Source organism: Bos indicus, chromosome 15 (assembly GCF_029378745.1).
Source record: "Bos indicus isolate NIAB-ARS_2022 breed Sahiwal x Tharparkar chromosome 15, NIAB-ARS_B.indTharparkar_mat_pri_1.0, whole genome shotgun sequence".
Taxonomy (NCBI): domain Eukaryota; kingdom Metazoa; phylum Chordata; class Mammalia; order Artiodactyla; family Bovidae; genus Bos; species Bos indicus.
In genome coordinates, this window is record NC_091774.1 from 76,211,023 (window position 1) to 76,225,189 (window position 14,167).

Consider the following 14,167-nt stretch of genomic DNA (forward strand, 5'->3'; position numbering starts at 1 on the left):
GGACTTGATTCCAACCTGTTTTTCAGCACTCGGGAGACAGAGCCTATGTGTTTTCTCCATGGGTCTGGGAAGGGGCTTCACATACATCTTTTCTTTCCCAGTGATGAAAGGCATTCCAGCAGAGAGAAATTCTTCCCCAGAAGGGGATGAATAGGGAATGGCAGGTTCGTTCTGGACAATACCCTGTGGAATGATGGGAAGTGGCGCTCAGTGAGCTCCCCAGAGGGAAGTGGGGCTGGGAGGCTGGAGTGTCTGCGAATACGAAGAAACAAGGGCGAGCAGGTGAGAACACACAACAGAGGAAGCCTGTGATGAAAAGAATTGGCAGGACACAGCCCTCCAAGCAGCAGCATGAGAGGGGCCCTTAGTACCGGGACAAGACCACGAAGTTACTCCTTAGGATCTAAGCCATCAAGGCGCTACACACAGCCGAGGTGGGGCCGGGTCAGCCCTGCCTACGTGGCGCTCTGACCACCATTTCCTGGCTGGAAACAGGTGCCTCTGTGTCAGCAGGAAACAGCCGCTGGAGAGGTGCGACTGATGGGAGGTGGGGGGGGGGGGGGTGCTCGGGAAACTGCAAACATTCCCTACACGTGTTTGTTCGCTGCCCTTCTCCCTACAAGGGTTAACCTTGGAAATTGTAACAAATGGCAAAGACAAAAAAATAGGAACATCAGTGTCTGTGCGTGAAGTGGGAAAAAAAAAAAGAATTGTTGACTACAGGGGGGTGATTCGGACTCTTAGAACAAAACTCAGCTGAACACCCCTCCCCCCATCCCCTGTGAGAAACAGGCTGGGAGGGCATCAGCTGCCGGGCTCGGCCTCATTCAGATTCCTAAGGGCCCACCCCCTGGTGAAGGAGCCGTACAAGCAAATTCTTTTATCCAGTGGGAAGCACCTGTTTTATCCCTTCTTTTATTCATGCAACCAGTGTTTACTGGAGGTTATCCTGTGCCAAGTCCTATAATTAAAAGTATGATTACAATTGTGATGAACACTATAAAAGAGATGTACATGATGCCATAAGGTCCTATACTCAGGATATCTAATATAATCACTTATATAGGGGCCTATGATTAGAGTAACTGAACCAATCTGATAAAACCAGAGAAGTGTTGATAATGACACTGCGTTCCAGAGGATGAGCAGATATTAACTAGGTTAAGAGGGCGATAGGAGTAACCCAGCCATGAGGAAAGAGCTAAGTATATATGCTGCCGTGAGCCAGAGTGCCGTATGTATTGGTTAGCTTTGGCTGCATAACAAGTCACTCCAAAACTTAGTGGCTTAAAACAACTTTTTTAAACTCAATTTTGTGGGTCAGAAATTTGGCTGGATTCAGCAAGGCACTTCCCACAATCTACGTCAGGTTGCATCGCTGGCTTGGGCTGGGGCTCACTTGAGCACCCGTATCAGTGGCCAAGTCAGTGAGGAACTGGCTGGCCATTGGCTGGGGCTCTTTGGTTCTTCATTTCGTGGTCTGTCATTCTCTAGCAAGCTGCCCTGGGTTTCCTTCACAAGGCAGTTAAACGTATCTAAAAAGCAGCAAAAAGGAACAAGTTCCAAAGCTCGGGTACTTCTCATGCTGCTGTAAGCCATTGACAAAGACAAGGCATGTGGCTAAGCCCAAATGGGGGGAAGGGACACTACCCAAGGGTGTGGTTACAGGGAGAGGGGAACAAATTGGGAGCAGTAACCTCAGTGTGTTCAAGGAATTGAAAGAAAGCCAAAAGACCAGAGTGAATGTGAAGGGGAACACAGCTCGGGTGAAGCTGGAGGTGGGCAGGAACCAGGGCACGCAGGTCGTCCAAGAGAGCTCTAAGATTCGGTCTTTAGACCCTAGAAACAGGCCAGCACTCTGGCTTCTGATTCTCTGTCATGCAGGCTTGTTTATCACAAATAAACCCCTTGAAGGCTGGGTGACAGCTCTTCCAAGCTTGAGAAGCCCAGGACCTCTCAGTTCAGTTCAGTTCAGTTGCTTGGTCCTGTCCGACTCTTTGCGACCCCATGAACCGCAGCACGCCAGGCCTCCCTGTTCATCACCAACTCCCGGAGTCCACCCAAACCCATGTCCATCGCGTCGGTGATGCCATCCAGCCATCTCATCCTCTGGACCTCTGGGGCTGCCTAATCCCAGGAGTTCTCTCTGTCCCAGCCCAACAAAGCTGTGAACTCCACCCCAGGGACCAGCTGTTTTCTTGGAATAAGAGCTGGGGAAGCCGCTCGGAGGCAGCTGCTAGATTGCCAAGGATCAGAAGGAAAGTAAGCAGGACTGGTATTCCGCCAGTGTAGACCACAGGCCACCTGCACTAGCTGTTAAAGTACTGAATGCATCCAGACCACTGAGAGGCCACTGCCCTGAGTCGACCCACTCTGGAATACTTTTCCCTCCCCGGCTATCCTGGCCCCAGACCCAGCAATAAAAGGAGTAACATCTAGCACAGGAAAGAGTCACCAGGACATCAGGATCTCCAGACACTGATCCAGCAAGTCACACCACTTGGTAAATATTTTGAGCATCACCCCCTGGCTATCAGGTGACTAGTCTCAACTAACCGAAGGGAAATGAAACTGAACAAACTGTTGAGGGTGTTGAGGGTGATACGAATCCTGAAAACCAGCAGCTGGTCATCGAATCCCCTCCTCCATCTCCATGTCTCTCCTCCCCAAAGCCAGAAACACCTAGACCCCACCAAGTTCTGCCTTCACCCTTTCACATGTCCCATAATCACACTCAGACATTATTGCACTCTTTTATTTACAGAAAACACAGATAAAGCATTTCAATGTTCATTTAGCAAACTGAACCACTCTTTTTTTTTTCTTTTTTGGCACAAAGAGATATCACAGATGGACCCCAAGATCAATCAGAAAACCATAATATTTATCAGCCATCACTAGTCCAGGGGCAGCCACAAAACTCAGACAGACAGACAGACAGCGTTGCCACAGACTGGAAGAAATAAACAAGGTCCACATTCACCTCACAGTAAAAACCTGCTCACCGACAGGCAAGGATGGGCAGGAAAGGGCAGTTTTCTCTGCTCCAAGGAGTGGGGGGCAGCAGGTATTGGGGAGCAGAAGCAGGATGCGGAGGGATAAACACCATTCATAAATTAGAGAGAGGTGGCCTTTTTGCTTTTAACCTCTTACCTTGTTGAAGTAAGACAGTGCAAAAACTACCATACCCTGACCACTCGTCCATTCAAAAACCTCAGAAGTTGTGTGGTTTGGGGTGTCTCTCCTCTCAGGCGCCCGTGTGTGTGTGTGTATGTGTGTGCGTGCGTGCGTGCGTGCGCATGTGAATGTGTAAGTGTGGTGCTTGTAAACATTGTCACCATCCACCAGGGACACACACTCGAGTGTCTGAACGGGGTGGGGTGGGAGCTGGACCCCACTTCGCCCCCTCTGCCCCAGGGATTCCTGTCCAAGACATAGTGCAAATTTCAGAGACAAAGAGAGGCAGGTGGAAGGGGAGGGGGGCGGACAGGGGGCAGGTAGGACACCAAAGACGGGTGGAGAGGGAAGGGGGAAATAAGGCAACAGTTAAAAACGGTCCATGTTATCAAAACCGACACCCTGTGCCCCCTGCCCCCACCCGCGGAGCCCCGGTCACGAGAAAGGGCGGAAGTCCCGCTCCTCCACCAGGCTGATGGAGGGGTTCTTGAGCTCCTCCTCCGACCTGGCCATCTTGTAGCCCAGCTGTGCTAGCACCCGCTGGCAGGCGTTCTGGGCGAAGGCCACGATGTCGTAGGAGAGGCGGAAGCGCCACTTCTCGGCGGTGGCCGCCGAGTTTCGCACCGTGCCGTACTTGTGCTTCCCCAAGGTGGGGTCTCCCCGCGTGTTGTTCTGGATCCAGCGCGCCACGTGGCTGTCCAGGGGGATGCCCAGGAACCCGTAGATCTCCTCGGTCTTCTTCATGGGGTTCCTGGCCAGGTCCTCGTAGCGCACCAGCATGTACTTGCCCTTGAGCCACGGTGGCCGCATGAGGCCGGTGGACACGGAGTTGGAGAAGTCCTCGCACACCGTGGTCAGCTGCGTCACGTCCAGGTTGTAGGGCTTCCGCCCGGTGCCGTACCAGAGCCGCCAGAGGCGGTACGTGTCGCGGAAGGTCTCACTGCGGGAGGCCAGGATGCCCCGGGGGTCCCGGACCAGCTGGATGACCTTGAGGTTTAGGCGGGGGTCTTCCACCAGGGCCCGCAGGTCGTTGACCTCAGGTACGCGCACCGTCTTGATGGCCACGTGGCTGCGCTCGCGGCAGGCCTCGGCGGCCACCGTCAGGTTCAGCAGGCCGCACCTGCGCACGCAGTCCCCCTCCTCCAGCACCAGGTCCCCCGAGCCCGGGGCGTCGCACACCGGCCGCGAGCACAGCACGCGGCTAGCCCCGCGGCGGAAGATCCTGTCGGTGGTGTGGTTGACGGGCGGCGGCTTGATGTAGTTCTCCAGGAAGTAGAGATCGCAGTCGTAGAGGCTCCTCAGGAGGTCCCGGCTGGCGCCCAGCATGACCCGCCGATCGGCTGGGCTCTTGCCCTGGGTGAAGCGGGGGATGAGTGTGTTCTGCACGTGGTAGAGGGGCTCAAACAGGTAGAAGACGTCCAGGTGCTGGTTGAAGAGCTGGCCCACGAAGGAGGAGCCGCTGCGCGTGGTGGCCAGGATAAGGATGTGGGTCTTGCGCGAGAGGTTATAGGCGAACGTGGGGCCCTCCTCGCACAGCCGCTCGGCCAGCCCAGCCTCCGCCAGGCCTGGGCAGGTGTGGAAGGACTTGGCCGTGAAGGTGCGGATGGCCGTGTATTGAATGGCGATGGAGGCCAGAGCAAGGAGGAGGACGGCCTTCCAGGAACATTGCATGGCTGGGCACCTTCATGGGGCTGCTTCTCCAGCATGTGAGGTCTGGGGGCCAAGGCAGGCAGCTGTCAGGGAGCAGCCAGGCTTGGGTGCCCCTGACGGCCGGAGGGGGGCACCGGCTTGCTCCCCGAGAGGAGCTGGGTCTCCAGCCCTCAGGGGAGGGGCCCCAGTTCCATGGCTTAGTGCTCCCAAATACACCTGAGCACTGAAGGGGCTCCTACGCTAGACTTTACCATTCTCTGGGGACTCCTGGGGGTTCTTAGGGACTGAACAAACCCATTCCCATACCCCAGGGTCTAACCTACAGAATACTGTGGGGCCTCCCATCAGAACTGAGTACCTTAGTGGGGCCTGACCGGGCAAGACCCTAACTCCCTCAACTCCCATAGCTGGGGAATGACCAGCTCCCACCCACCTCAAGCCATTCCCCTGTCTCTGCCTATCCACCCCTGCTGGCATCTCCTGGGCCACCTGCATCTTCTTCCACTCCCATGAGCTGGCACCCACTTCCCCATGTGGTCCTCTTTCCTCTGTCTTCTGCCCACCCCCAGGAGGAAGAAGGGTCCGTGTCAGATGCCGCCCCCTGACCCAAGGCCCCGTGCAAAAAGAACCCCTGCACGCCTTGAGTGGGTGGGCTGCTAGCAACCTCTGGCCACCAGGCTGGGGAAGGTGGACAATGGCGTCAAGCCCTTCCTGCTCCCCCCACCCAATTTACAGATGCAGGTGACCAGCTTATTCCAGTGGAGGACTCTTGGGGCTCATGGACTCCCTCAGAGGCAGGTGGCCCAGAGCAGACAGGGTCCAGCGGCTGCTGAGAAACACCCCTTCCCAGGCCCCAGTGGCCTCTAGGATTTGCTCCTGGCCCCTAAGGAAGGGGGTGGCCCCCAGGTGGTGCTATTGGTAGAGAATCCGCCTGCCAGTGCAGGAGACTCAAGAGACACAGGTTCAGTCCCGGGGTGGGGAAGATCCCCTGGAGAAGGAAATGGCAACCCACTCCAGTATTCTTGCCTATAGAATCCCATGGACAGAGGAGCCCGGTGGGCTCCACAGTCTGTGGGGTCGCAGAGTCAGACACAACTACTGAGAAAGGGGTCCTGGTCATGGGGCACGTGAGTGAACTGGTTTAGCTGGATGAACTGGTTCCTCCAGCACCCCTCCCCCAGCCAGTCCTCAAGGGCCTCCACCCTTAGGCCCTCACCCCCTTCAGCCCACAGGGTGAGCTCGGGGACCCCACTGTGATTCCTCAGTGGCCCCAGAGAACCCAGGCCAGGCAGAGAGAAGAGAAGGGTGGAAGAGAAGGGGCATCTCAAGGAACGGAAGAAATGCAGGGAATGGGAGGGCAGGGAAAGTGGGGGTGAGCTGGGGTCCCGGGGTAGGGGCCAACCTGAGCATCTGGAAGTTGCCCCCCCGCCTCCCCCCCAGCCGAGAGAGGCCAGCTCAGTGACCCGCCCTGGGGAAGGCAAAGGCGAGGGAGGGCTCCACCAACTCACCAAAGGGGCTGTTCGGCGCTGGGCAGTCCACAGCTGCCGGGTCTCCAGGCCTCGCTGGCAGTCACAGCCCGTGCAGCAGTCCCGTGGCCAGCAGACTGCAAGGAGACAGGGAGAGGAGTGGTGCTGAAGCGGGGCTCCCAGGGCCCTCTCCCACCCCTTCTCCCCTGTGTCGCATGCCCCATGGACAGCTCCCTAGGGCTGGGCAACGCAAGCCCTGTCTGCTCTCCTAGATCTACCCACTGAGACTCAGGGCTCCAGGTAACCCAGTGCCATCTCTGAGTCCCTGGGTCCAGCCATCTGAGTCCCAGGCAGCATCCCACCCCCTTCACCCACCTCTCCCACCCACTACCCATACCCTATGAGAGAGTGATGCTCCAGTGGGCAGGGGGCTGGCAAGCCTGCATGCCCAGCTGAGAGTCAGTGCCCCATTTAGGGAACCACCCCAGAGAGGCACCCCTTCCAGCTACCACCCAAGAGAGGTGCACAGAAATCCACTGGACACAAACACCCCCAAGCTGGCCAGCTCAGTTCAGCTCTGGTGATCGGACTGACCCAACCAGACCCAAAGCCTAGTGCCCAACAACGGTACCGTAGGGGTCAAAGTTATCCCAGAAAACGGGGCCGGCTGGAGCACAGTCCAAATGGGTTCTGCATTTAAAATCCGCAGTATCCTGACCCTTTGCAATTCACCTTGTTCAGTGATTTTCCCCAATGGGGGTTAGCGGAAGTCGGGAAGAGCAAGGAGCCTCACCCCAGATCTCCAGGTGGAAACGGCAGCTCAGTGGAGGCAGCCCACCCGCTGAAGCCCGGGAGGAAGGGACAGAAAGGAAGCGAGGTTCCTCTTCCAGCCACACAGAGAGAGGAGAACGACTACCTGAAACTCAAAGCAAAAGTGGACCAGGGAGTGTCCCTGACCTTCATGCTCTTTGCAAACCCTAAGTCAAAGCACCAAGGTCACAGCATCGTTTTGGTTAGTATCCAATGAGTATTTCCTAAGCACTAAGCGGTTTACCTACCTTTGCTCATCAGTGCTCCGCAAGAACTTTACGTGGGAGCCAGTATCGGTTCCATTTCACAGGCAAGAAAGCTGAGGCACAGAGACGTGGAGAAAACTGCCTGAACCCACATGCCTGGCTTAACCCCCATCCAGCAGGTTCCCCAGAGCCCACGCTCCTTCCCTCCAAGGAGACCTGACTTACTGTTCCTCCAGGCTACCCATATTGGGTCTTCAGACATGCACGTAATTAATGTCCCCTGCTCATTTGTGAATCAGCGCGAGAGGCAACAGATGTTAGAAGGCGACGTTCAGATGACTTCTGAGACTTAGAGCACGCTCTTCCCTTTGCTGTCTGGTCTGGTTGAACTACTGGCTCGTGGAGGTTGGGTGAACGCCTGTGCCTTCTGAGTACTCTTCCCACGTTCACTGTTGGGCACAATTCCCCTTGGGGGCGGGACGAGTGGGTCCTCATTTCCCAAATGAGTGCTGTTGGGTTCAGCTCACTCACCCAGCTCTCCACACCAGGGAGAGAGTCTGTTTTCCTGAGAGCCCCTGCTGGAAGGTCAGGGTCCTCACTCCCATTGTTCAGATGATGAAACTAAGGCTCAGAGACTACGTTAATGGGCGTGGTAAGCAAGTAAGAAGTAGGAGACTCAAGTCCCTCTGGATCAGACTCTTGGGCCTGGCACTGTGGCTCTTCTACCATCAGTTTGGTGGAGAAGAAACATGCTGAAGCTTAGGGATGGGCACAGAGGCTGGGGTGAGACAGCAATGGGCTGGCGGTGGCTTGGGGAGGCCTGTTTTAGGTGTGAAACCCTACTTGGTGCTTAGAGGAAGCAGTACCATGTCACCAGGTGGCAGTAAACAGGGGAAAGGCGCAGTCAGAGGTTCTGGGGAACCTCCGGTGTAAGCCAAGAAACGCACCCCCATCCCACACTGCCTCACCCCACGAGAGCAGAAGACGCTGTCTCCATCAGCACGGTTGCTCGGAGGACCCACAGAGAACAGCGTCTCAGCTTTATGTGTGCCCCATGCAGAGTGCAGGCCAGCCCTGCCCAAGTGCCCCAAGACCAACGTGAACGTCTTTAGAGGACAGGTAGGGAAAGTCACCGATATTCATGCAGAGTAATATTTTTAAATTATTCAGGAGTCCATTCTTCAGTGCCAGTGCTATTTCATTCGGCCATATTTCCTTTGTATTTATTCACAAGCATGTTATTATCTAGCATGAGCCAGGTGCTATTCTGAGCACTATGGGTAAAATAACATGAAGGAAAGCAAGTACTTCTGGCCACTCGTGATGTTTCTCCCAGTCATATGCTCCCTTTCCAGGCATCAGCTCATCTAGTGCTCCCAGTAACCCTGTGGGGTCATAGTTCCATTTTACAGATAAGAAAACTGAGGTTCTACACGGTTAGGTAACTTCTCCAAGCTTAGAGCCAGGATTCCAGCCAGGCGGCATGCTCAAAATCCCCCTCCCTGACCTACCCCCTCTTCAACTACTTTCAGCACCCTTTGGTCCTCACCAAGACAGGAAATGGAAGCTTTACAGAGGCTTCCCTTAACTCTTAAGATTCCCGTTCCAAAAACAATTCACCCAAGGTTTTCTTTAGAGATGAGCATCTTTCAAGGAGGAAACCATTTTAAGTTTCTTCCGCTCACTTCCCTGAACCACCTCCACCCCCAAAAACTGTAAGGCCAGGATTGGAAGCTGCAGTCTTCGCCAATAAATCAGAAGGAATTAAAGCATCATTGAGATGCTATAAATCCCTTAAAAAGCAGGACTCAGATTTACAAGGTGCAATCTGGACACCCGGGAGGGGAAGATGTTGAAGGCAGGCCACCCCGTTGTCACCTCTCCCACCCCCCACCCCCAAGGAGGGCAAAGCCAGGGCATGGGAACGGGAAGATGGAGGAAGTCAGGCCCTCCTAGAAATGCCCCTGCTCTCCTGCCAGCCTGGCAGAACCAGGCCCAGGGTCCGCCAAGCGTCCTTGGTATGCTGGAAGCAACTGCCCTGGAAACCAGAGGCCCTGAGGCCCGGCCCCATTGTTCCCAGGGGAGCTCTGGCCACTGCAAGGGATATCAATACCCCCATCCTCTAAGCCGGACTGTGGGCCCCAGAGCCCCTCGCTGGGGCTTCTTGAAGCCTCTGGCCTGGCCTCCCTCCACCTCTGGTGAGTCAAAATCCAGGCAAGCCTTAGACGTGGGCATCCAGAATCTAACTTCTCTTGGGAGTCACCCACTCTCAAAGGAAAGTTCAGACTTCAGAACCAGCCACCTTCAAATTAGGGTACAGGATGGGAGTGGGAATACCTCCACCTGGGAGAACGAGAATTCAGAGCCAAGAGCTCAAGCCATGAAACCACACCTACCTGGACCTGTCACTCTGCAGGACGCGGGCCTGGGTGACTCACTCATTTTCTCTGAGCCTCAGTTTCCCCACCCGTAAAGTAAGTATAACCATAGCAGTGGTCATCTGAACAGGCGTATAATATGGTACAGCCTTGCGCTTGGGACGTTGGCTCTGGCACCAGCCCTGTGGATGACCAGATTCCCCTAGTCTCCCCGGACCTCTGGTTTTCTCACCTAAGAAATGGGGATAATTTTAACAAGGCTGTTTTTTTAGGACGGATTACTTCGTACAGTGTCTAGCGGGGATTGGAGAAGGAAACGGCAACCCACTCCAGTGTTCTTGCCTGGAGAATCCCAGGGACGGGGGAGCCTGGTGGGCTGCCGTCTATGGGGTCGCACAGAGTCGGACACGACTGAAGCGACTTAGCAGCAGCAGCAGCAGCGAGGAGGAAGTGCTCAATAAATGTTAAGTTATTTTTATTGTCATTGATGCCTCGCGTGCTTTCTATGTCAAGGAGGTCCCTCAGAACCCCTCAGCACTGACTGTGACGGTGAGGCAGACATGCTCCCTGACCGCTGTGCCCAGACCTCTGCCAGGCAAGCCTCTGCCCGGAGCCCCTGCCTTTCTGCACACTCTTCCCAGTCGGCGAGCTCTCTCCTGCGGAACCGCCGCAGTGGCTTCCCTGCTGCCCTCTAGTGGCCACATCCTGCAGTGCCGCCCCTTAGCGCGGCGTCTCGGCTGGGTTCAGAATTCCTGGCTGGCTGGCTGCAGTCTAATGTGAGGACGCAGGCAGGCAGGCGGCGGGGAGACGATGTTGCAGGAGCAGCGAGGTGGGGGGATGACACGCCCACCCGGGCTGCGGGCTCTGCTCTGTGCTCCCCTCTTCCCTCACCCGCACACCATGAGGCAGGCGGCAACAGGCAGCCTCATAGCATCCGGAGGGCCTCAGCTCCCTGGTCTCCTTCCGCTCCGGCAGGGAAGGAACACCGAATGTCATAGGCTGGAGCAACCCACAGGCTCTGCATTTGCCTGGCTAGTGACCTTAGACTCATCGCCTGGCCTCTTTGTGCCTCGGTTTTTTCCTAAACCCAGTGACCCTTAAGGGCTTCCCAGGTCTGGCCATCGGAATTGTCCGATCCCGGGAAGCCCTTGTACTTCACCCTCAGGGTTAGGACCACCCTCCCTGAACGATGCAGGAACCCTCCTTCGGAAGTGGGAAGGCTCCAGTCACCTTCCAAGAGGCTACCAGGGCTGACAGCTCTGCCCCTGTCTCAGCCCGCTCCGTGGCTGCCCCGGTGAGGCCCAAGAACCAAGGGACGCTGCCCTTTGACGAGTTAACCTCTGCCTCCTGCTCTGTTTAATCCACACAACCCAGTGCTGTGGTTCTTTGTCTTTTCTGGGTCACAGACCCCCTTGGAGAGACACAATCCTTCATCCCTGAAGATCCATTTGTGCCCACAGTTTTACACACACAATTAGAAGGCTCTTAAACCTCCTAACACCTACCCATGAGCATCCCTTCTCTTCCCTAGAGACTTAACCCTTTCTTTATTAACATTCTCCCCCACCCTAGCATTTTCTTTTTAACCGATTCTGTCAGAGAAGGCTCCAGAGATGTTTAAGTACCAAGGTAGAACAATCACCCAAGATTATTAAGTAAAAAAAAAAAAAAAATTTAAAGTCTAGGGACAGAAAAGACATGGGCAATAGCGTGCCACCATTTCTCATTTTTTTAAAAGGGAATGTATGTGAGTGTATCTATACACACACACACATTTATTTGAATCTATGCATAAACAACCACAAGAACTTGCACTGAACCAGTTAACTGTAGCTGCCAGGTGGGAGGAGCTAGGAGACGGGTGGGAGGAAGGCACAGTTTATACTGAGCATGTTGATCCAGTTTGAGTTTATTAACTTTGGGAAACAGAGAGAAGCCACCTCATGCAAGAACTGGAGGGACAACTGATGACAGGGTGTGGCACTTAAACCCAGCACTGGCATCTCACTGTGCCCCCAGGGCACTGCTCTCCCCAGGGCACTGCTGGCTGGCTCTCTCCACCGGCAATTCCAAGGCACCAGGGTTGCATTCGCCATCTTTCAGCCAGAAAAACGGCTCAGTCTGCTCAGGCGGGGGACAGAAGTCACCTGGGGCTGCTGAGACAAGACAGGAGCTGAAAAAGGGGGAGACCTCCAAAAGGGGACCTGAGGCTTTGGGAAGAGCAGCTAAGGCCCAGTTGGGGAAATGACTCCCCTCCTGGTTTTTCTCCTTGTTCCCTTTTCCCCTGCTTTTGTGAAGTCCGGGAAGACAGGAGAAGGAGAGGGAAAAACCTGATCACTGTATCAGATGACACAGCTCATCAGAGTCTGGAGTCAGTATGGAGGAGCCCCGAGGCTCTGGGGTCCCCGAAACTAGAGCAAGAAGCAGAGGGAACTGGATGGGGGAAGAGATGGACGGGGGCACAGAGTTGGCAAACAGGCCTCTGGGATGGAGCCTGCAGAAAGGAAATGCTTAATCCCTGTGTCTGCAGTAGCCAGTGATGATCCACCGTACATGTTTGTTTAGTTAAGTCTAGAACACATAAAACAGCAAAGTTTTTTCTTCCTAAGGAAAATAATGTGATGAAAATGAGGCAAGGGGAAAACAGGGGTATGAAAGTCCGAAAGAACGAGGAGCCAGGTCAGTGCACAACAGCCCATGAGGTTACACAGACAGGTCGGAGTTACCTGGCAGCCGATGAGAAAAGGGAAATACTTCATTTACGTGTTGCATAGGATCCATGAAGTGAAGATTAAAGCACCTGCTCAAGAGATACCCAACTATTCCTGTTACTGAATCCAACACAAGATTTATCCAGAAGGCTCTCCTCGAGAGCCCTGAGCAGGTATCACTGTCCTTAAGACCTCATACCTAGTAAGTCCAAGGACAAGTTTAGCAGTGCTGTGTCCTGAAACAACCTTCAAGGTAAGCAGGATGCCCATATGTAGCTCAGCCAGTGCAGCCTTGGGAGGATGTGATCTGATGGTGTCCAGACTGAGCCTCTGAGGTCTGGGTCAGCCCAGGGGTGACTGGAAGCCCCAGGGCTTCTTTCTCTTTGGGGTCATGCCCCCTCAATCTGAAACCCTGTGAGGTCTATGGGCCTTCTCTCCAGATCCACACCAATCCAAACGTGTGGTTTGCACACAATCTCTGGAGTCCCTGGGCCTCATGGCTTATCCACAGACCCCACGAAACCAGTACACACATCCTTCAGGCACCTCCGATGGGGGCAAGTTCTCACAATCATGGTTCCGAAGACAAGCATCCAGAGTTGACCATCCACCAACTTTTCACCATCAGCAGAGAGGCTTGGCTATTTCTCATGAGCCTCGATGTCTCCAGAGCAGGTCACTCCAATGTCCACATGTTTTGACCCTGGGACATGCATGGTGTCGCAAACGTCCTTGAGAAGTTTACCCAAAGGCGTGCGAGGAGGCAGGGTGAATGCAGGTTGGACATCCTGGCTGTGGGACCAGCCAGGGCTGGGCTGACTCCTACTGCTGATGCTTTACCCTGAGCAGAGCACTTAACCTCCATAGGCCTCAGCTGTCCTTATCCATGAAATGGGAAAGATGATCACAGAATCTTTCAAATATTTGGATTGTGAGAAAGAAAGCTGATGAAGCTTAGCACAGGGCTGGGCACAGAGCAGGATTCACTAACAACCCTGGGCATGATTTTGAGGGACTACTCTGCTTTCGAACTGTGGTGTTGGAGAAGACTCTCGAGAGTCCCTTAACTGCACGGAGATCCAACCAGTCCGTTCTAAAGGAAATCAGCCCTGAATATTCATTGGAAGCACTGATGCTGACTGCTGCAAAGAGCCGACTCATTGGAAAAGACCCTGATGCTGGGAAAGATTGGAGGCAGGAGGAGAAGGGGATGGCAGAGGATGAGATGGTTGGATGGCATCGTCGACTCAATGGACATGAGTTTAATCAAGCTCTGGGAGACAGTGAAGGACAGGGAAGCGTGGCACGCTGCAGGCCGTGGGGTCGCAAAGAGTCAGACACTACTGAGCGACTGAATAACAACTCAAACCTACAAACAGGCCAATAGTGGCCTGGAAATGTTCAAAGAAATTACACCAGCGCCACGGCCTCCTCCGTGAAGCTCTCACCACCTGTGTAGGCTGGAGACCCCGTTGTTCAGATTGCAGGGACTACCTACAGTCCTGCCGGTCAGGGGGTCCCGACCGACCTGAGGAAAGTTTTCCCCAGCAGCTCCTGCTGCATGGCCCCAGTGTGCCTGACTCCTCGCGGGGGAGGGATGAGTCAGAAGGGCCCAGTTCTCTGTCTCGGGCTGATCCTACCACAGCCCGGCCTGTGGTAGGCGGGCCACTGCACCCACATCAGGCGGAAAGGCCCCGGTTTCCTGTCCCCCCACCGCCCCTCCCCAGCAGCCAGGCGTCATCGGAATAGTACCCAGGCCCCGCCCCCTG

At 54.8% G+C, this 14,167-nt stretch overlaps 1 protein-coding gene across 10 annotated transcripts in view; it reads right to left on the reverse strand.

Annotated features, from left to right (window-relative positions):
* Positions 1-2,741: 2,741 nt before the first annotated feature.
* Positions 2,742-14,167, reverse strand: part of CHST1 (carbohydrate sulfotransferase 1) — an 88,888-nt gene continuing 77,462 nt past the window's right edge. For 3 of the 10 annotated variants that reach the window (XM_070804122.1, XM_070804118.1, XM_070804120.1), the window contains 2 exons: positions 6,336-6,430; positions 2,742-4,890 (listed from right to left, as the gene is read on the reverse strand). In XM_070804122.1, coding sequence (XP_070660223.1) covers positions 3,613-4,848 — 1,236 coding nt within the window. In that variant the 5' untranslated portion in view covers positions 4,849-4,890; positions 6,336-6,430 and the 3' untranslated portion in view covers positions 2,742-3,612. The other 7 variants (XM_070804115.1, XM_070804119.1, XM_070804121.1 and 4 more) reach the window with 7 other exon arrangements.